We start from the raw sequence: 22509 nt of genomic DNA, 5'->3' as shown, positions 1-22509 counted from the left end.
ACCTGCTAGATGTATATTATTCATTCTGTTTAATCCTCTTGATAATTATTTTTAATTACCACTTTTGGTCCTTGGGAACACTCCTGTATTGTACTACCAGGGACATAATCATGTCATTCTGATGTGATCCTGATGCTACCTATGACCTGAAATGCCCTGAGAACAGGATGCTTCAGAGACCTTAGAAAACTTTTATGGGCATGCTCTCTTTCAAATGTGGAGTAAATAAAGCTCTGGCATAGATAACTAAGCTGAAATGTAAATAATTTAATAGAATAGTATTACAAGGTCAGAGCCACTTGACTTGAGTTTTGGCCACAAATCATGAGATATAGTAGGAAAGCTTTGAAAAGAGAAGCTAGTTTTTTAATATAATTTTTATTTTGATTGTAGTGGTTTACATATTGTTGACAATAATATTACAGGTTCACATTTACATAAAATCAGGGGGGTTCCCATCACCGATTTGTTCTCCCTACACCTCCGTGTTCGTCCTACCTCCCATATCCTCCTCCCTCACCCCTGGAGCTGCCAGAAATTGTGGTCCCCTCTGTACCTAGCTTACTACTTAGTAGTCTTGGTCTTGGTGCCTTCCTTATTTCCCCCTCTGACTGGGAGGAAGGGCTACATAGTTCCAGTTATGTGGTTTTATTTGAAGAAGAGAAAAGTGGGGTAAAAGTCTAATATGCCGAAAATGGGGGAATCCTTCTAGAGGCTCTCATCGTCGGTTTGAGAGATGAAGGAGAAAAAGAGGTAAAACACCCCACCAGTACAAAAAGAAGAGTCAAATATCCAGTGAGCACTCCAGTGATAATGATAGGCACCACAAAAAAAAGCCATGGTCTTGAGTTAAAAAACATGGCAGAGCACCTAAAGAAAGAAAAGAAAAGAAGAAGAAAAAAACAATATAAATATAAATGGGGACAATAATTTCAATAACCACACCAAAACAAAGAAATTGACAAAAAGTAGATAGGTAAATAAAAATAAAAATAATAATAAATGAAGAAAAAAATAATATATAAAAGATAAAAATGTTTTGTGCTTTTTGCCTTTTTTCCCTCCTGTACTGGCACAGTAAATATTAGGGTCATTCAAAAAGGAATTCACTTGGCCTTAGCGCTATGGGGTTTCTCCACTCTTGGGGTATATTGTCATGGGATTAACTATAGACTCCGTTCAGGTTCATTTACTCTACCGGTGGTGCTTTCGTGGTGTTTGGAAAACTTCTGCTCCGTCCTGGGTGATGGTCCTGTATCTATAGATCTCAGTATCTGTACAGGTCCAGAAGTGGGACTTATGATAAAGTCTTTCTTTGTGGTTCTAGAAGTTCTGTTCCCTCCATGTCATTTTAATGTTTTCTGTGGTTGGTGGTCTTGTTCTTTGTACTGATCCTAGGACGGGGCCTGGGATAGCGTCTTTCATAATGTTTCCAGAAGACCCATTCCATTTCAATAGTCTCAGACAGACCTCTGGAATTAGAGATCATGGTTGTTGTGCAGGTCGTAGCTCAAACCCTAGACTAGGGCTTTTTATTGGTCCCAGGATACACACACAGTCCGGTCATGGTTCTAGCAGCCAGTCATCTGTAAATCGCGATCGTGGCTTTTGGACCGACCAAAAAGTGACAAGTCTTCTGATTTTGTCTTATCGTTAGCTGGTGAAGTAGGATAACCTGTTCTTAGGTCAAGTTGTTCCTATTTTCTTTGTTGTCAAGATATCATATTAGAGCTGGCACTTGTTGGTGGCCCAGCGGTATTAAGGATGTCCCGGATGGGATTTGTTTCCTGTAGCTGTTGTGAAGAACGGTGTTGATTCTATGTCTGGGACCCAGGGTTCAAGGCTGGATGGATGGTGTCTAATCACCTGAGGTCTAATTTGGGTCCACGTGACATATTTTCAAGGTAGGAGATATCCCTGTATTATAAACAAGTATGAGTTATTATCTCTAGTAGATAAGAGCTCTTTTTTTATGAAAGATTTCCCCTTTTTAGTGTGCCTTTGCAGGGAGAAATGGTGCTACTTTATATTGTCGTTGCATTTGGGGATGGACAGAGAAGAAAACAGAAACAGGTCACACATCCAAACAAGATAAAATTAGGAATAAAAGTATATGTGCTCACATATGTATATGTAAAACAAACATTTAAAAAATGAATTAACAAAATAATTAAAGGAACCATGTGATGTCTGAGACTACCTTACTTTTGGGGAAAAGCAGGTAAAGAGGTGGTGTAATACCAGTCTTATACTTATGTTAGAAGTATAGGTTTCCCCATTGTCTTTTGGGATTTTCTTGTGGTGTGTGCTTCCCAGGCACCTTTCCATCACTCCCCCTGACCTTCTTGAGATTGGCAAAGGATTTGCGGCAGGCAGGTCTCGGAGGAGTTCTTGCATTGGGGATACTTTTAGAGCTAAGTCCGGTTTCAAGTAACAGTCCACGGTAGGGGGATTTGGTAGGGAGGGCCGTGCAGCATGAGTCCGCAGGGGAGCTGGTTGCCTTTTCTTGCGGGGGCGAGGTGTGGGTTTGACTGGGTTTCCCTTCTCTTGGGTGCTGGGTACTGGTTCATTGGGGTAGGAGGTCAGTCTTGATGCCTAATGGATTAAGAACTAAGGGTGAAGAGCTTTAATACGGTGGGAGGTCTGGGTGGGATTAAAGGGTGAAGGGATAGTTGGATTTCCAAAGGGGGAAAGGGGAAAGTATATGGAAGGGGTAAGAAAGAAGAAAAGAGAAAATACATTAGAAAGAAAGGGAGAAGAGAAAAGAAAAAAAGAAAAGAGAAGAAAAGAAAAAGTAGTGAGAAGAGAGGAGATAATAGCAAGGGAATGCTAGTTTGCTTGAATGTGTTAGATGAGTAGGGCGTGTAGTATAAGTCTGTACGTCACAGTTGCTGCTTCGGTGGTCTGACTGGTTACATAGAGAAGCTAGTTTTTAAGATAAAGTCTACATCAGGTTACATAATCTCAGCAAAGGAAATTCAACTTGAATTTCTTTGAAAGAACTACCACCCAAAAAGCTAAAGAAATGCTTCCTATGATCTCATCCTGTTCCATCATAATTTTTCATAAGTCCGTAACTGTAATGAAAACAAGAGATTCTGACAAATGAAGCAGTAGAGGAGGCTGATTGCTGCTTTTCTAAATTAAAATTAATGATGCCCTTAAGTTACTTGGGTCTATGAAGCTAACTTAATGTTGATATAACCTGACTCCATTATCACAGAATGAAGCAGTTGCATGAGCATGAAAAACCACTATGCAAACAGCTAAAATACATGCGAGAAACCTGTGAGGTGGAAGTTAAAGGCCTGAGTAGGAAAGAGGGTGGAGGCAAAGGAAAGAGAAAAGAAGGAATAGTAAAGGAGTCAGAGATTAAGAGCAAAGAAATCAGAACAGCAATTTGAAGTGGAAAGTTGGTTATTCCTAAGAGAGGCATATAAAGAGAGGTGGATTAATGATGGACTCCAATGGTATGCATTAGCATCTGTGCCATAAATCACACAAAATTAACTAATAATTATTCTCCTACTCAAAGCAAGCACCGTGTTAGCACTGGTTGCTTTCCTGTAATCTATCCTTTAGTCAAATGCAAGAAACTCTCCATGTCTCAATGTCAAGAAAACACAAATAAATTAAAGAAAAAGAGAATTTAGTCATCTGTGCATTCATCAAGCTAAGGTTATTTTTCCATAGAGCTATACCTATTATATGTTCTCATTCTAAGTCTTATCTCAGACTATTTTTTTCAGTCACACCATCAAAAAATCAGAAGAAGAACAATAATGCATTTAACTAAAAATAATTACTGTTAGTCAAGATTTGAAAAGATTTACTGACAAGTCTTAGTTATACTTCCAGAACAGTGTTTAGATCTCTGAGTGTTATATTTAAGTATTTGGAAAATGAATCATATGGTTCCCTCAACATAGACTCAAGCATATAGAAAACTGTACAAACTACAAAACTGCCAGAGAAAAACTTATAAATGAACTGTAGAGTGTCATTAGTGTGCATGTGTGAATTTATTCACGAGCACCAGTAAAAGTGTTTTTTTAAAATAAGTTAATTAATGTAGACGTAAAAATCTCTTTCTTGCATGCCTATGGATATTTATCAAAGGCTCTAGAACATTGTTTTTCACCATAGGAGTTCATAGGGTCATCCCCCTTATAAATCTCCAGGATGTTCCAAGGGAAAATAGTATAAACAAGGAACCACAGAATAAAACTAGGGTGCCAACTTGTGAAACAGGGCAATGGCTGGAAGGTAATAAAGTCAAAAAAGGACCATTGTTGGAAAAGTTGGAAAAACACTGTAGTAGACCAACCGAGAGCCAGAAAGTTGTGCCAGCAGTACTAACACATGGACAATAGGAGAAATCACACTGCTTAACAAAGTACATCCACATTGGGAGGGAATCCTTAGATCTAAGGCTCCATTGAAGATAAAAACTTCAAAGTAATTAACATGGCCAAAAAGAAGGTGGAAGCCCTTAAGAATTTAAAATGACGGTAAGTAACAAATATTTGCATTCAGATAGATATATTTGAAATCCTTTCTAGGAGCAGCAATGTTATCTAATCTTTTTCTTTCTTCTCATGTTGGCTTATTGAATGCAGTATTGAAGGGACAAATGAAATAAGGATATCCTTCTACAGATAAAGAGAAATGGACTGAGCTTTGAGAAATAGTCACAGCTAGGAAGAGAGTGTTATCATTAATGAAGTAAAGTAACTTCATGCTTGTTCATTATTCCCCACATTACAATTTGAAGTCTACTCTAATCAGACTCATTCTGTGCCTAATAGATAACAGGAACTCCCAATGCCTTGTATTATTCCAAAGATCTAGAATTTACTGAGCATTTCTTAATTTTGTGGCACTGTGCTAAACTGTGGATGTGATAGGCAAGTCCTCTATCACCAGGAACAAGGAATTTGTATCATAATGACTATATCTTGAATGAATGTGGAGATATTTTTCAATAGAGTGAAAGAAGGGAAGCCACTGAAAACAGCACGGTCAACAGAACTCATCTGAAATGAGAAAGCAATAAATAATGTTGGGTCCTCATAGATCTCAAATACGATTGCTTAAAAATTAGGGAACAAGGGGGCGAAGAGATAGCACAGCAGTAAGGCATTTGCCTTGCACTCAGCCAATCCAGAATAGATGGTGGTTCGAATCCCAGCATCCCATATGCCTGCCAGGAGTGATTTCTGAGCACAGAGCCAGGAGTAATTCCTGAGCACTGCAGGGTGTGACACCCCCCAAAAAATTAGGGAACAAACAAGTCTAGGAAAGACTTGGGTTCTGATTTTCCCTGACAACTTACAGTTTTATGTAATAACTTAATCTAGTATTGTAAACCAAGTAAATCCAAATTATTTTCCTTTTTAAAACTTTGATCAGCAAAAAGAAGGGGAAGGTGGAAGGAAGAAAAGGCCTTTCCAAATACTTGTGCTGGAAATCTTGGAAAAGACCATTTTTGATGAAAAGACTTTTGTTATGGTGACAATGTTTGAATAAGATGTACATTCATTCAAGTGATATTGATATTCAACTGATACTCATTCATTTTATATAGTCATTCAATTGATATCATTCAAATCATTCAATTGACTACCTACAGTAGCCCAGGTATGGTGCTCAGCACCAGAGAGATAAAAGGAAAAAAGATGTATCCCTATCTTCATGGATATATATGAATAATATTTTCCCTCTGATATGCTTTTACTGAAGAAAAGTTTTGTACTAGATTATGAGCACTCCTGGAGCAGATGGCTGAATTTTTCCCATCTGAGACAGTTGTAAGATAAGATATGATAGATAAGGTTTCTTCCTCTTCTAAGCTTTCATGATCTATGATCTAATCGGAAAAACCGGTTGTGTATTTCCAAAAAGATGTTATACTTGTATCAGTTTTTATACAAAGAAACAGAGAAGTTACTGATTCAGAGGCAATTGAGTTATTTTTGTAACTTTAACCAATTCTATAAAAATTTCTTTGACTCCTTGTTCCCTCATCACCTTCTAATACATAATTCGATGCCATTCATTATCTCTTCCAGTTCCTTTGATAACTGAGACAAATTGGCTGTATATATGCACATATCTACAATATATCCACTCAAAGCTTTCACTGTTATTCCAAAAGTCATGTTTCAAATGAATTCATACACACATCCCTCATTCTTTAAGTTCTACATATCCATCACCAACTGCCTCATCCATCTACCTTCCATACTAGAAACCTTGTTCATATTTCAAAGATCAGACCCCCTCACCAAAATTGTTTACCTTTTTTATGAAAAAGCTTTTAGCTATTACAAAACCATTTTCCAATTCTGATTTTCATTTGAGTTATAGATAAAAGAATCAACTGTGATAATGTTTTGAATGAAGGAATGTAATAGGCAGATATATATGAGATTGGGGACCTATTTTGGATTCAGTTGCTGTACCCACATTGTTGCTCTGAAGCAAAAACATTATGAAAGTTATTGCTAGAACACATGGCCAGTAACACTGTCATGATTCCTCCCCACGCATATTTTCCCCTTGGGATTTTTTTCTTACTATATGAAAAGCCCTTTGGGCAGTGTCCATGTCCATATGGCATTCTTTTCACCAAACTTGCATAACCACCTCTTTCTTCATTAATTTCTTTTTTGTTTGGTTTTTTGGGCCACACCCGTTTGATGCTCAGGGGTTACTCCTGGCTAAGCGCTCAGAAATTGCCCCTGGCTTGGTGGGACCATATGGGATGCCGGGGGGATGGAACCGTGGTCCTTCCTTGGCTAGCGCTTGCAAGGCACACACCTTACCTCTAGTACCACCTCGCCGTCCCATCTTCATTAATTTCTTTAAAATTTACTCATTCTTCAATTAGAAATAATTGCATATTTCAGACATTCCTGCAAATTATTTCTCTGAGAACCCATCTCTGTAATCGAGTGGTAAGATGCTCTTCAAGAAAAAGATATTATCTTAGTATTGGATCAGTAAATACATTTGGTGTTTGCTGTGGCATAGATGTGTAGGTTTGGTCTGTGTTTAGTAAGTTAATTAATTAAAATAAATTAAAGGCAAATGCTTGTTTAATATTTATGCCTTTTCAGCTATCATTTTTAGGAGAGCAGTTAAGAGGGAAAGCAAGACCTAGTGATTTTTAAAATTGATTTAAAGAAAATGGATCACAGATATGACATATATCGTAGTTGATCATCAGACATTTGTTTACACATAAGTGAAAGCAAAATATGGAAAGAAAAATAAATGGAGGGGCTGGAGCGATTTTGCAGCAGTAGGGCATTCGCTTTGCACACAGCTGACAAAGGACAGTCCACGGTTCGATCCCCTAGCGTCCCATATGGTCCCCAAAGCCAGGAACACATAGCCAGGAGTAACCCCTGAGCACCACCAGGTGTGGCCCAAAAATAAAAAAGAAAATGGAAGAGAAGAGAAAAAAGAATGAAAAGAAAAAGGAAATGTACAATAGCAAACTGACTTTTGCAAATTTTTTATTGTATCACCAATGAAGTCATTAATAAAATGGCAGGTTTAGTAAGCTCTTATTGTTGTATGTCCAGTATGTTAAATTGCGGTGTTCCTTTAGGAATGACACCATCAAACAAATGAAGTTTTTCAGAAATTCAAAACAATGATATTACAAATTTTAGGGCATATACCCAGCTGCAGGACCTCCTAGAAGAAGGTTCAAACACAGTTTGGTGATCGCTTCAGCAGTATATATATTAAATTGGAATGATACAGAGAAGATTAGCATGGCCCTTTGCAAGGATGACATACAAATTCGTGACGTGTTCCTTATTTTAAAAAAACACACAATTTGAACATGGAGACTGTGTTTGTGGGTTTGGTTACAGCTGCCAGACTTTCTCGAAAGAAGAAAAACTAGGGAAGATGTCCACACTCATTGACAAAAAAAAAAAAAAAAAAAAAAAAGCCCTGGTGATATATGCCCAAACACAGTCATACCTGAAGTGTAGTCACCTTGGCATCCATGCAGGGAATCATAGAGGGTCAGTTATGTGGCAGGCCATCAGGAAAACAGTGATTCTGGTTGATAGAGGCAGCAAGTATGGCTTTGGCAGATTGGAGGCTTGACCACTCCTCTCCTCCTGAGGTGGCTAGCCTTAAGTTTGGGCCAGTGTAGCCATAATCTTTCACAGTTCAATTTACATCTTGTTTGAGAAAAGAATAAGTGACTTTGAATACTGACTTTGCTAGTTGGTTAACTAATCGCTTATGCATAGGCAACATTTGCTTTGGGTTGTATAGTTTTCTTTGCTTTTGGTTGTATTTATTTTTAATTTTTTGGCTTTAGTTTTGTTTCTTGGTTTTTGTGTCACACCTGACCATCCTCAGGGGCTACTGTCAGGTTTGTGGTCACCTAAGTATTGCTCCTGGCAGTGCTTGCAGAACCTTCAGGAATTGAACCCAGGACCTCATACTTAACCAAACTCTATTACCAAAGCCACAAAACTAGCCTGGATTATATTTGAAACCTCTCAAACTTCAGTTTCTACATCAATGAATTGGGGAGATAATTTTACTTCCTACCATAGTGGGAATTATGAAGGTCCAATACTTTAATTCATATTGCCATGCCAGAGGACTTAATAAATATTGGCCACTTTGTGGTGCCTGGCACATTGTAATCTAGTTCTCTGCATTTATTACCTATAATAGCTCCACTAACAGTAGCTACTAACATTTATTGAGCAATTATCCAAGGACAGAAACTAGGCTAAACATTTCTCATGTTTCCTCTTAATTCACACAAAATCTCCATGCAGTGGATCATATTGTTGCCCCCATTTAATGATAAGAAAAAAGTTTAATATTAGAATAATTTACCTGGGAACATATAGTTCATGCCAGTGGGCATTCTTATTTCTTGCCTGTTCTTACTTTCTCTTCCCATCCCACACACTTATTTATTTTCCATTTCTCTTTTTCTTCCACATTATTTTCCATTCTTTATATCTTTCTTTATCTCTCAAATATGCAGACATACCCATTGATTAAATCAAGTAGTCATTAGATAAATATTTGCTGCCACATACCATATGGAAGGTTTAAGTGGGTTGTGAAGGAGGAAAAATAGAAGAGGCAAGATAAGGAATGGTCCTTGCAATCAAAGCAGTTCTAAGCAATTGTCAGAAATACTCAAGTTCAGGGCACAGTGGATAGGGGGTTTGCCTTGCACAAAGCGGATCCACAGCATCCTGTATGGTCTCCTGAGCCTGCCAAAAGTGGTTTCTGAGTGCAGAACCAGGAGTAACCCCTGAGCATCACCAGTTATGGCCCCCAAACAAGCAAACACAAATTTTAAAAAAGTAGGGTTATACATTTTTGTTTCAATATTGCATTCTTAGAGATCTAAACTATCTTACCAAAATGATACATTATTTTAATTGCCCCTCATTATATTCAATGAGAGGACATCATGCTCTCCTTTTTTCCCCAGGTGGCTGTTGAGGAGCGTATCAGGCAGCTGCACGAAGCCCACAGGGACTTTGGCCCTGCATCCCAGCATTTCCTTTCCAGTAAGTTGTGTCACTTTCTTTGTTATACCTCTTCTTTGCAGCTTTGTGAGGAAGAATTAAAGACTTGAATTCCAATCATCTCTGCCAAATGGTCTGAATTTAGGCATAAGTCATCCTGAAATACAGCTTGATGGGTGAGTTTACACGGCTTGGAAGACAAAGACCAATTAGACTGTTCTGTCCAGTCTCTGGTCCTTACATAATTGTTTCTTGCAATGCATTCTCAAGTGCTAGCTGGACTAGTATTTTTAATCTAGCTATGCTTATAGAGTTCACTTCATAAAGCTGATCATTATCATATCATGTAATTGTGATATGATAATTAACTACTGAGAATTTGAAATTATGTTTTGTTAAGTACTGCCAAACTCCAAAATTGAACCTCAGCTTATCTTATTTTCTTAACTCTATTGATTCATATTTTAGCCTTGAACTTAATTTATTCTTTTCATTTCCTGATAATATTCTTTTACAATTGAAGTATTTACTAATTTACTATTATATTATCTATTTTAATATATTCTTTACTATGGGGCCAAAGCGATAGCACAGCAATAGGGCGTTTGTCTTGCACTCGGCTGACCCAGGATGGACCTAGGTTTGATCCCCGGCATCCCATATGGTCCCCCAAGCCAGGAGCGATTTCTGAGAGCATAGCCAGGAGTAACCTTTAAGCGTCACTGGGTGTGGCTCAAAAACAAAACAAGCAAAAACAAACAATATATATATATATTCTTTACTATAATTTATAAAATATTTATAATTATACATACAATATATTGCAACATAAGTTAATAAATTAATCACTAAATACTTAGATAATATTAGTATAATAACCTCAATGAACTGAATATTGAATTTTGGAAGTTTTTATTAATCTAGCAATGCATACCAATTTGACAAGTTACTTTTTTACTCTGATTTCTAATTTGCAAATCATGTTTTTTCAACAAATATAGATGTAATCAGTTTTATTGATCTTTAAAAAATACTTCTACCCCATGGAGTTAACATGTTCTCCTTTTGGTATATTTCTTGTTTTACATGATTATGAGGGTTTAGTGATCATTTTAAGGTAATCACCATGTGGCTCTCATTGTTATAAATATGAACTAACTTAATCCTTGTAACAACTGATGAGATTCTTGCCATCATTTTATCCATTTTAAAAAATGAGAAAATTAATGCATACAGGCATACAATGAATAAATAACAAAACTAGAATTCAAACCCAGATCTAGAATCTATTTGGGGAGGGGGTTGGTCCACATCCAGTGACTCTCAGGGGTTACTCCTGGCTATACGCTCAGAAATCGCTCCTGGTTGGGAACTATATGGGACGCCGCGATCCGAACAGTCCTGGATCGTCTGCTTACAAAGCAAATGGCCTTCTGCTGTGGTATCGCTCTGTTCCCTAGAGTCTATTTTTACAACTGCACTTAAGTATCTTTTACTTATTGTCTATATTTTATTATTTTATTCTAATTTTTGATATTTGGTTTTTGGGTCACACCCAGTGGAGCTCAGGGGTTACTCCTGGCTCAGTGCTCAGAAATCTCTCTTGGCAGGCAAAGGAGACCTTATGGAATGTCAGGATTTGAACCACCATCCATCCTGGATCTGCTGCTTGCAAGGCAAACACCCTACCACTGTCCTATCTCTCTGGCCCTATTGTCTATATTTTATAGAGAGGAATAACATAGCATGTCTATTATTCTGTCTTTTTTATTACTATTTTCTGATCATTTCCTTTATTTCTACTTATACAAGTTAATAAAGAACAGCCTCACCAACATTTTCAATTATTGGAATAATGTTTTCATGTGTGTCTTCAATTGGTCATAAGTTTTTTAAAGCAAAAGTGCCCGAAATTAGTTGTCAGGTCTTTTTTCCTATACATTGATAACATATAAGTGAAACTTTGTCTTAATTTCTTCACTGGGTCTAAACTTGTTATCCATGTGCATGCACTATTTGCAAAAAAAAATGACAAGAAGAAAGAGGAATAATCAAAGCATGTATTTAAGCATGATTGAGGCTTTTAGAAATAACTAAAGAATATAAAGACTGCAGATTCTGTCTTCTGTAATTTTCCAAGGCTTGGGTCTGCTTAAGTTGCCATGGTGGCTACCAATCTATTGAATTTAATTGAGGTTAAATTACTTCTAAGTGAATCATAACACATAAATAATAATATTACCATTATGAGTATTAATTATTCCACAGACACTTTTCTTTATTCTCTCTGTCTTCCCCACAACAACGATCAGGTCTTCCCTATTAGAGATTATTCTCAGAAGATGTTATGCTCATTTAACCCAGGTGACAAGTAAAGTTTAATGGACACTCCTGGGTTATTTGTATTTTAATAGGGTAAAAAACTATAAGCCAGAGGAATGCCTCCTAGTGGTAGCATGTACACCATTATCTCTCAATTGTGAGAGAAGAACTTTGAGGAGCTAGGTGGAATTTTCTCACACCTTTCAAACCTTATCATTCCCGTGTCTACTTGCAGAAAGTTCATACCTGTAAACACACACACACACACACACACACACACACACAAAGCTCAAAGATACTAATGTACATAGCTAAATGGAGCTATTCCAGAAAGCTCCCCAATTTCTTGTATATTATCAAGGTGCATAATAAATCATTCTGTTCTCCTTTGGGGTTTTTTTTTTAAAATCTTTATTTAAGCACCATAATTAGAGACTAGACATGTAAGTCAAGTATCAGAGAGATTGAAAAGAGGAATTTCTTAATGACATGTATATCTCCTATGCCATTGGGAGAGCCCTAGCAGAATTGAATGGCTTGCCATGTGGTCTTAGACATCATTAAATATTTTAGCTGAGGCAGAGGACTTTAGGAAGAGGAGAAGGTCAGTTGGATAGGTTACCAAAGGTACTGTAAACAAAGGAATGTAGATTTCAATTCTGATAAGGGGGTTAGGTTTAGCCTGGAAACAGAACACCCTTAAGGTAGGACAAAGGTCCTCTCTGAAAGGACCCTCCCCATGAAATTTTCCCAAAAACAGAATTTGGGGATATACTTTTCCCTACAGTATTCACGAGAACTTTCAATATATGTGTAGACAATTTGTTGGTGAGTACCAAAAGTATCAATATAGTTTCAAGAATATTTGAGAAATAATACAACCAGGTTAAAGACTCAAGAAAGAGAATTTGTTTCCTCTTCTGAACAAATTTTTAATATTCAAGGTAACATATATTATTGAAGGAAATTTTGGAAAGCAGAAAATATAAACAGGACAAGAAAAATGATCAATAACCCCAGTATTCAAGGATAGCCATGATCCCCAAATGTGGTTTATATACTTTTTCTCTTTCTTTTAGGCATGTATCTTTTTGTCTGTGCACAAATTCAGATTTCTATCTTTTAAAACCAGAGAGTGCTTTTAAAAATATTACTGTTATAGCCAGCTTTTCACCCTTAGAACTATGATAAAAAATATTTTCACATGTTTACATATTTCTCTTCCAAATGATTTTTTAATGGCCAGTAGTATTCACTCTGTGGTTATGTCAGATTTATGAAGATGGTCTTGAATCACTCAATATTAAGGTCATTTCAAAATGTTCACTATTGTTCCAGCATTGTGAATAACACTTGTACCTCTCTATAAAAATCTCACATCATTTCTACAAAATAATGCCTTGTTAAAGTAAACTGCTCTGTTAAAGAATATTTACATTCCTAAGTCTTTTGATATGTACTGTCACTCTGCCCTCTACCAAGTTGCATCAGAAATCATCAAGGTTATGTTTAAGTCGTGGCTACTCGTGGGTTCTTTATTTACTGTTAAATTATGTTCCATAAATATAGCTTTTCCTCCAAAACGCATTTTAAATACACTAAAGCTATGCTTGAGTTTATATAAATGTCTAATAAATTACTTGTAGACTAATATATATAATATTGAGTATTATTTAAGATAGAGACATGAAAAGAAAGAAAAGGATGTTTCTCTAACTTCCCTACAAGTATGCTTACTCACTGTCTCTTCTTTGTCTCTCTCCTCCCTTTGACAGTGGCCTCATTCAATCTCTTTATGCATTCCTCCCTTTTTCCTACTTTTCTTCACTTCCCTTTTCTCTTTTTTCCTCTCATACAAACACACACACTCTCTCCCCTCTCTCTCTCTCTCTCTCTCTCTCACACACACACACACACACACACACATATTCATCTTTGAAAATTACATTAGCAGTTATCTGATTTTATTTTACTAAAAAAAGTATTTAGTTTGTTTTTGGTGGTCCTTTCTCTACTTATTGACAAAGTTGTTTCTTCTATCTTAGTCTGAGAAAAAAATAGGAAGAAAAATACATATTAAAATATTATACATATCCATTGACAGATACTAACCTGCTTTTAATTCTACGATTTCTAATTGATGTCTGCAATTTCAACCAGGAAAAGGAGAATTAAATTTGATTTTCAGTTTTTAAAAACTGCACTGTTAAAATGTATATGTATTGTGTGTGAGTAGTATGTTTTTCTCATCTGTCTATAATTAAGAAAATACAGCAGGTCTTCAGCAAAACTTGATCTCTTCCATATTGGGTCCATATAATGTTGACAAGAAAAAAAATTCTGAGTAATTTGAATAAAGCCACATTATTTGAGGTCCTGCTTTCCACTAGAGACAATTTTATTTCAATTTTGAAAGTTATAGTTATACAGTATACAAAATACAAAGTTGTACAAAGTTTCAGTTGTACAATTTTGAAAGTTGCAGTTGTAAAATGTTCGCACTCCCATTACTCATCTCTAATGTTTACTTCCCAACACTAATGTTTCCAGTTCCCTTTCAACTTTATATCCAGTCTACCATTATGGAAAACAGTTTTCTTCTCTTTCTCCAATTTTTTCTTTTTATACACTGGTTTGCAATACTATTATTTCAAAGGTATCATGTATATAACTTTACCTCCTTTCAACTCTCAATTCTTGTTCAGAGTAATAATTTCCTACTATTATTGTTATTATTACTATTACTATTAATCCTTTTCCTGTCCTAACTGCATTCCCCCACTCTGTGGCAGACTTACTACCTGTCCCTTGTTTCTATTGGCTTTGGGTATTAATATCATGCTATTATTTTTATATTCTGCAAATGAGTGTGATCATTCTGTCTGTCCCTCTCCCTCTGATTCATTTCACTTATCACACATCATTTTATTTTAAATTTGTGATTATTTCCTGGGGCCCAAGAAAGAGTACACCAATTAAGGCATTTGCCTTGCATTCTGGCAACCCAGATTTGATCACTGGATCACATATGTTGTCCTTAGCACCACCAGGGCTCAATCCTGAACATAGAAATAAGCCTCTGAGCAACTCTATGTAAGTCCCCAGAAACCCTAAATAGAGGATGTAAAAGCATTCTTTAAGAAATAAATGCTTTTTTCAGGCTCTTTTTCTCAATTCTCTGGGTTTCTTAGTTTTAGCACCAAGCTGTATTTGGGTAGAATTGGAAATATTTCTGTAACAACAAAAAGAACTTATAATCATCTTGCTATTTTATAAATTCTAAAACTTCCTAAAGAAGCATTTTCTAAGCCAAGTTTCACAGAACATTAATGTCCTGTGCAATATTAAATAATTCTTCCTTTAAAATAAATAGTTGGTGTCAGGAGATAAAAGTCATTAGAAAAATGCTTGGTTGGGGCCGGTGAGGTGGCGCTAGAGGTAAGGTGTCTGCCTTGCAAGTGCTAGCCAAGAATGGACTGCGGTTCGATCCCCCAGCGTCCCATATGATCCCCCTAAGCCAGGGGCAATTTCTGAGCGCTTAGCCAGGAGTAACCCCTGAGCATCAAATGGGTGTGGCCTCAAAAAACAAAAGCAAAGAAAAATGCTTGGCATGTATCTGACCTAGGTTCAATTGGTGGCACCATGTGGTCCTTCTGAGGATCATGGTACAGCCATGGAGGCCCAAAAGCATCATTAGGTCCAACCCTCAAGGCCCAAAGCATAAAAGAAAAAAATGTAGTGACCCAGGTATTAGAGAACCACAGCAGCACTACATTCTCAGGCCCTCACATTGATTGAATTGGCCAAAATTCACCAGTAAGGCATGCAGAAATTCTGAGTAACATTTGGGAGGTGAAAAATAAAAATAAAATTAAAATAAAGGAAATATTTCTGGGATCAGTGGGATTGGGACCATAAGAGGTTATAAATAAGCATGTTTCTATCTTGTTGGGATTCTAGGAGCATTTAATATGCATCAAGACCTGAGAGTGGGAGCTGGAGTGATAGCATAGTGTAGGGTGTTTGCCTTGCACAAAGCCAACCTGTTCGATTCCCAGCATCCCTATGGTCCCCCGCCTGCAAAGGACGATTTCTGAGCACAGAGCCAGGAGTAACCCCTGAGTGCTGCCAGGTGTGGCCCAAAATACCAAACAAATGAACAAAAAAGACCTGAGAAGGGCATACTTATATACTACAGAAGCCCATTTCAGACAACACCAACTAATTTCTCACTAAATATTTCACGAAACATAGCCAGGGAACCTTTGCCCTAGTATGTATGGTATTTGCTAAATAGTCTAATGTTAAGAAATTTTTATGGAAATAAGTAAGAACACAATCCAAGTAAGAAGAGAATTAGTATTGATAGGGCAAAAGGGTCAACTCTCTTTTCCAAGTCTTCCAACTCCATTCCCACCCCAAGAGTCCCCTTTTGTGGAATATCTGAAGCAGAGTATCTATATGAATTGTTTCCAAACTACTCATTAGTGGATCCTGAAATCAGTTTAATGACTTGCAACCAACAAATTTTAATGGAATGAAACCGATTAGAAAATATCAGAGTACATTGCACAAACAAGGTTAAGCAGAATTTTGACACTTCAGTCCCAAGCACATAAGTGTGGTGCACACACACATGAACATGCAATATCATAATGTAAAATGTTTCCATGCTGTAGGCTGTAGCCAAAAAATGTTTTAGAGATTTTGAACTGTTTCAATCCTTCCCATATTTTAAACATGATGGAATCGGTGTAAAAAGATCCAGTGACATAATCAAGGTCCCTTGGTCGTTATAATTTAAGATCTTGATCAGGAAACCAGTTTCTGAATATCCAAAGTGATGCCTCACATTGCCCAGGAAGAACAAATATCAGTGACTCTTGGTTCTATTCTGATAGTGCCACAGAAATTTTTCTCTTCTAATCCTCTTGAGCAAAACCTTGCTACTTTGATTTTCAAAGCCTGTAATTTTATCATGACACCTCTGAACAAGTGTCATCTCCTATGAGTATTGGTTGAGTTAAGGCTCTGAAGCTGGACTGATTGAGTTCAAATACTTGCTCTGATACTTAATCTATTTTTATTTCAACTGTACAGTGCAGACAATAGTAACACATTTCGTTTAATTTAAGGCGACCCCTTGTTCTAATGGCTCTGAAGTAAGAATATCTCATGATAAATGAGTTCCAGTTCTATGAAAGTTGGTATTATTACCAGACTATAGGATTTGTCATCAAGGTCATGTTGTATATGAAAACAATTCCATAAGATTATTCTTTGCCTGTTGTCCCAACTTGACCTTCCAGGGAAGGGCGCTGTTGAGATCCGAATAAATAGTTTGGGATCCAGGTGTTCAGGGTCTTTTGGGAGAGTTTGCTGAGTGGCTGGAGTGTTTTTTGGAGCTAGCAGCAGGCTGACAAAGGACTCTCTTCATCCAACCTTTTACCCTTTAACCTCCTGTTTGTGTGGATTATTCGCTGCGGATAAATATTACCAAAATCAATTTCTCATTCTGGGAGCTCTTTGAGGATACACAAATAACAAATAAAGGAGTAAACAAGACCCCACAGGTGGGGGCCACAGGTCATATGGTTAATATTTCGAAAATCTTTAGGTCAATACCTACAACTATTACTTATTATTATTATGTTTATCCATATCATTATCAACATGACAACTTGCCTGTTACAGTCAAATTAGTGGTCAAAGTATTGCTATCTTGCTTCTAAAGTTCTCAGTGAAATAGGTCTCTCCTTTCCAAATATGCTTTTCATGAATTGAACCTTAACTCCTACACAGTGTATTCAGTCTGTGTCTTTTTCTCCTTAACCTATTTATGCCAGTGCATACCACCTGTAGTTCATTTTTGGTTTGGGCTTAATTAGCATAAAATACCCTGCCAGAGCCATTACTGTGTCATGGGGCCAGGGAGATAGCACGAAAGACTAGAGAATAGACTTTGCATGGTATAACTCTGAATTGACCCCTCTAAGCCCCCACCTCCAGTGCCACACTGGGAACAGTCCCAGTGCTGGAGCTTGAAGAGCTCAAAAACAAACACAAACTGTCTATTGTACCAGGTAATAAGTGAGGTAGAAAAGTTGACTTCAATATTAAAGCAACATTGCAAGTGTTTTAGAAAAGAAAATAGACTTATTTCACTCAGCATAATAGATTCCATGTACATCCATGTATAGGAAAATTTCATGACTTCATCTCTCCTGACAGCTGCATAATACTCCATTGTGTACATGTACCACAGTTTCTTTAGCCATTCATCTGTTGAAGGGCATCGTGGCTGTTTCCAGAGTCTTGCTATGGTAAATAGTGCTGCAATGAATATAGGTGTAAGGAAGGGAATTTTGCATTGTATTTTTGTGTTCCTAGGGTATATTTCTAGAAGTAGTATAGCTGGGGTCGTATGGGAGCTCGATTTCCAGTTTTTGGAGGAATCTCCATATTGCTTTCCATAAAGGTTGAACTAGACAGCATTCCCATCAGCAGTGGATAAGAGTTCCTTTCTCTCCACATCCCTGCCAACACTGCTTGTTCTCATTCTTTGTGATGTGTGCCAATCTCTGGGGTGTGAGGTGGTACCTCATAGTTGTTTTGATTTGCATCTCCCTGATTATTAGTGATGTGGAACATTTTTTCATGTGTCCTTTGGCCATTTGTATTTCTTCTTTGTCAAAATGTCTGTCCATTTCTTCTCCCCATTTTTTGAAGGGATTAGAAGTTTTTTTCTTGTAAAGTTGTCAGTGACTTGTATATTTTGGAGATTAGTCCCTTATCTGATGGGTATTGGGTGAATAGTTTCTCCCACTCAGTGGGGGGCTCTTGTATCCTGAGAGCTATTTCTTTTGAGGTGCAGAAGCTTCTCAGTTTAATATATTCCCATCTGTTAATCTCTGCTTTCACTTGCTTGGAGAGTACAGTTTCCTCCTTGAAGATGCCTTTAGTCTCAATGTCCTAGAGTGTTTTACCTACGTATTATGCTGAGTGAAATAAGTCAGAGAGAGAGAGAAAGATGCAGAATGGTCTCACTCATCCATGGGTTTTAAGAAAAATGAAAGACATTCTTGCAATAATAACTTTCAGACACAAAAGAGAAAAGAGCTGGAAGTTACAGCTCACCTCAGGAAGCTCACCACAAACAGGGATGAGTTTAGTTAGAGAAATAACTACATTTTGAACTATCCTAATAATGAGAATGTACAAGGGAAATAGAAAGCCTGTCTAGAGTACAGTTGGCGGTTGGGTGGGGAGGAGGGAGATTTGGGACATTGGTGATGGGAATGTTGCACTGGTGATGGGTGGTGTTCTTTACATGACTGAAACCCAAACACAATCATGTATGTCATCAAGGTGTTTAAATAAAAAAGGGAAAAAATAGAAACAACAGAAAGGTACATATAAAGATTTAACCTAAAATGCATGAAAATGTAATCAGTTATCTTCTTTCATTGAGTTCTGCAGTTTTTTTTTATAAGAATCTTGCGTTACTTTTATAATGGAAGAAATAATACATGTAAAACCTTTCATTCTCTAGCTTTTAACCCCATGACCTCCTATTGTATTAAACTCTATTGATGGCCTTGGAACTCCAGAAGATCAATTTCCTTTTTACTATTTATCCTGAATGTAAAAGCTGTTGGTTTCATTGAGTGATCATCTTGTTCTCAGATTATGAGACACTATAAAAGGACGAACAGATCAGTTGTGTCTTGCTGGTCTTATAATCTTAACTGCCTTAATCAAATCCCTAGTTAACTCTTTCTCTCTTGTTAAAGCAATGCAAGATTTTACCGCTTCCCTTGCTACTTCAGACTAAAAACAATTGTTTCCATCTTGAAATTTTTCACAACACCACCTCTCTGCCCTTACTCTCACCCTCCATAAGGAAAGGTAAAGGGGAAAAACTACAAACAAGTTTGATAATTGCTAGCATTTCACTTAAAAGTACTGCAATCTATGTCACCATTGTCCTGGGGGACAGATGAATTTAAAATGAGTGGACCAATAATTTAAAGCTTCACATCGGCTTTAAAACGACTTCATGATTACAGTCAGGAAGAAGCTTACAGGTACAATATGAGATGATTTTTTTACTTAAGGCTTTCTATCAGATAAAACCTCAGGGGAAAAAAATTAGGGCCAATTTTTTTCAGCAGTCATGAACTATCCCAAGTGTCAGGAATGTGGAACAAATGCCATTTAACCTATCGGAGATTCTCTTAACACCTTCAAGCTCAAAGCCAGCCTCGTAGACATCCACTAAAACACAACAGTCTATCACAGGAATCACAGTAATACCCATCTTTCAAAACTTATTTCAGTGGACTTTTCTCCTTGTGCTTAAAATTATATATCCCAATAAGTCTTTAGACTTTAGGTGTTACACAGAATCCTTTGTAACAAAATGCTGCCTTTCACTCACTGCATTGCCATTGATTTGAACAAATGTAGAAGCTTAGGAGAGTTCTCAGTTTCTTGCTTTTATTTTAGATCTTAAATCATTTATTCAATCATTTATTCATTGCAATAACTTATACAGCAGATACTTTTCTAGTCGTTGAAGAGGTAATTAATAAGATGGATTAAAATGTTAGGCTCAACATCTCCTAGATTCATATTTTTATTTATTTATATTAAAATACTGTTTACAACCAAAGAGATACTGCAGGTAGGGCACTTGCCTTGCATTCAGCCCATTAAGGTTTTATCTCTGGAAACTCATAGGATTCCTCAAGCCCTTCCTGGAATGATCCTTGACATCACCGTTGTGACCCAAACTCCCCCAAAAAGTACAGGGTGATTTATAAAGTTGGTTATGTATAAAGTTGTTTCAGACATACAAATTCTAACACCACATGCTTCAGGACTGTTGGATGGGCTTCTTAATATCTCAGAGGCTGAGTGTAGAGGCTGCTGGAACGTAGCCCGAGGGAAGGGTGCTGTCCCCTTCCCTTCCCAATGGGACCAGTGGTCTCAGTTGGAGATTAATCTCACCTGGTAGGGAAAGCTGTGAGCAGAAGAGAGTTCTCAGTTTTCATTGTGGGAATTTGTTGCTGGGGCTGGCTTGAATAGGCAGGCATTGTGTGTGAGCTGGCTGTTAAACAACCCAATTGAAATTGACCTAAGTGGAAATATTTACCTCTGCACTTATTGGCAAATTTGTGAATTAGGCTCAGAATGTAGATCCAAAATAAAACAACAATTTGGTAAATGCTGCTGGAATAGGGGGATTTTTTCGTCCTATTTTTGTCATTGACTTATTTTGTAGATCTGGTGTCCAGAACACAACTGACCCTATTTGTGTTACCCAAAGTCCCTGGAGCAAATATCTGTGTGCTTGGTTCAGCTGCATCCTGGTTCCAGATGTTCTTTGCTGTCACACTGAAATGCACAGGTCCCTTCTCAGACCTAGGCCCACCTGGATGGCTACTTGCCCTAGTATTAGATCAAGTTCCATGGAAATAACACTTGCTCATGGGAATTCCTGAGTGCTTTATGGAAACTGCAACTGAGTGGATTAGAGCAGGTGGAGGGAATATTGGTCAGGGAGACCAGTAAGCCAAGAAGGGCAGGTGAACTTCAGCTCTAGCCCACAGGGATCACACAGAGCAAAATGATGGTGCTTTTGGCACTGGAAAACTGGATGCCATAGTCCCATGTCCCTCAGTCATTCACTGAGCATTGCTGGTGAGCAGGGAAACAACAGGCCAATTTCACTTCTTTTTATTTATTTATTTTTTGGTCACACCCGGCAGTGCTCAGGGGTTACTCCTGGCTCTAGACTCAGAAATCGCCCCTGGAAGGCACATGGGACCTTATGGGATGCCAGGATTTGAACCACCGTCCTTCTGCCTGAAAGACAAACGCCTTACCTCCATGCTATCTCTCCGGCCCCCCAATTTCACTTCTAATGATGGTTTCTGGAGATGTGGGGTGAGGATAGAGTTGGAACAGCCTACAGAGGAAACAGCTGGGGCTGGGTGTATCACCCACAGAAAGGGGATTAGCATCTATGTCTTGCAGACTTGTGGAGTTGCTGTTTTCTGCCATGCATAATCTGCCTTTTGAGCACAAAGGTAATATTTAGCGTGATCGCTAACCACCTCTGCTTATTCACATGTCTGCGTTGAAATGAATCTGGTGGCACAGCAGGAATGCAGTCACTGCCTGTTTAACTAATCTTCTTCAGCACAGATTCCTCTGTGCCCCAACAGGCCTAGGGAAAGATAGGCCACAGTTTAGAATCCATTTCATAATGCACGGGCACTATTTTAGTAGCATGCTGGCTCAGAAAGGTATATTGTTACATTTTCCAGAAAATGAAGGCATTTGTACATTTGGCCTGGGGTAGCATTTTGTCATCTGTCCCAAAATACAAAGCTTTGCTCCACAGCAATGGTGGAATCATATCCCTGTGGGCAAAATCATTAGTTTTGTTTTTCCATTTGGATGTTTTCCATTTTCAGAACACAACCAGTTTGGGATTACAAAATACTTTTCAGTGAGATCTTTGAGATGAGGACAAAAGCATTTTGTTCTTTTGGAGACTTACATAAACTGTGCCTGGTTTAAAGCCATTCTATGGGATTTTCAAATATACTTTCAGAAATCAGCAATTAAAATCATCTTGATTTCA

The 22509-nt window shown here is 37.5% G+C and overlaps 1 protein-coding gene and 1 non-coding gene across 2 annotated transcripts in view; both read left to right on the top strand.

Moving 5' to 3' along the window:
* Positions 1-22509, top strand: part of DMD (dystrophin) — a 2686579-nt gene that overhangs the window by 2400053 nt on the left and 264017 nt on the right. Inside the window, exon 61 of the mRNA XM_049766737.1 lies at positions 9497-9575. Coding sequence (XP_049622694.1) covers positions 9497-9575 — 79 coding nt within the window. The remainder of the gene's footprint in view (positions 1-9496; positions 9576-22509) is intronic.
* Positions 7737-7838, top strand: LOC126000356 (U6 spliceosomal RNA). Its single transcript, XR_007492700.1, has one exon. It is a non-coding gene; the product is annotated as a U6 spliceosomal RNA (small nuclear RNA).

The sequence above is a fragment of the Suncus etruscus genome, chromosome X, assembly GCF_024139225.1.
Source record: "Suncus etruscus isolate mSunEtr1 chromosome X, mSunEtr1.pri.cur, whole genome shotgun sequence".
Taxonomy (NCBI): Eukaryota; Metazoa; Chordata; class Mammalia; order Eulipotyphla; family Soricidae; genus Suncus; species Suncus etruscus.
Note: the sequence above shows the minus strand (reverse complement) of the source record. Positions and strands in the feature narration are given on the sequence as shown.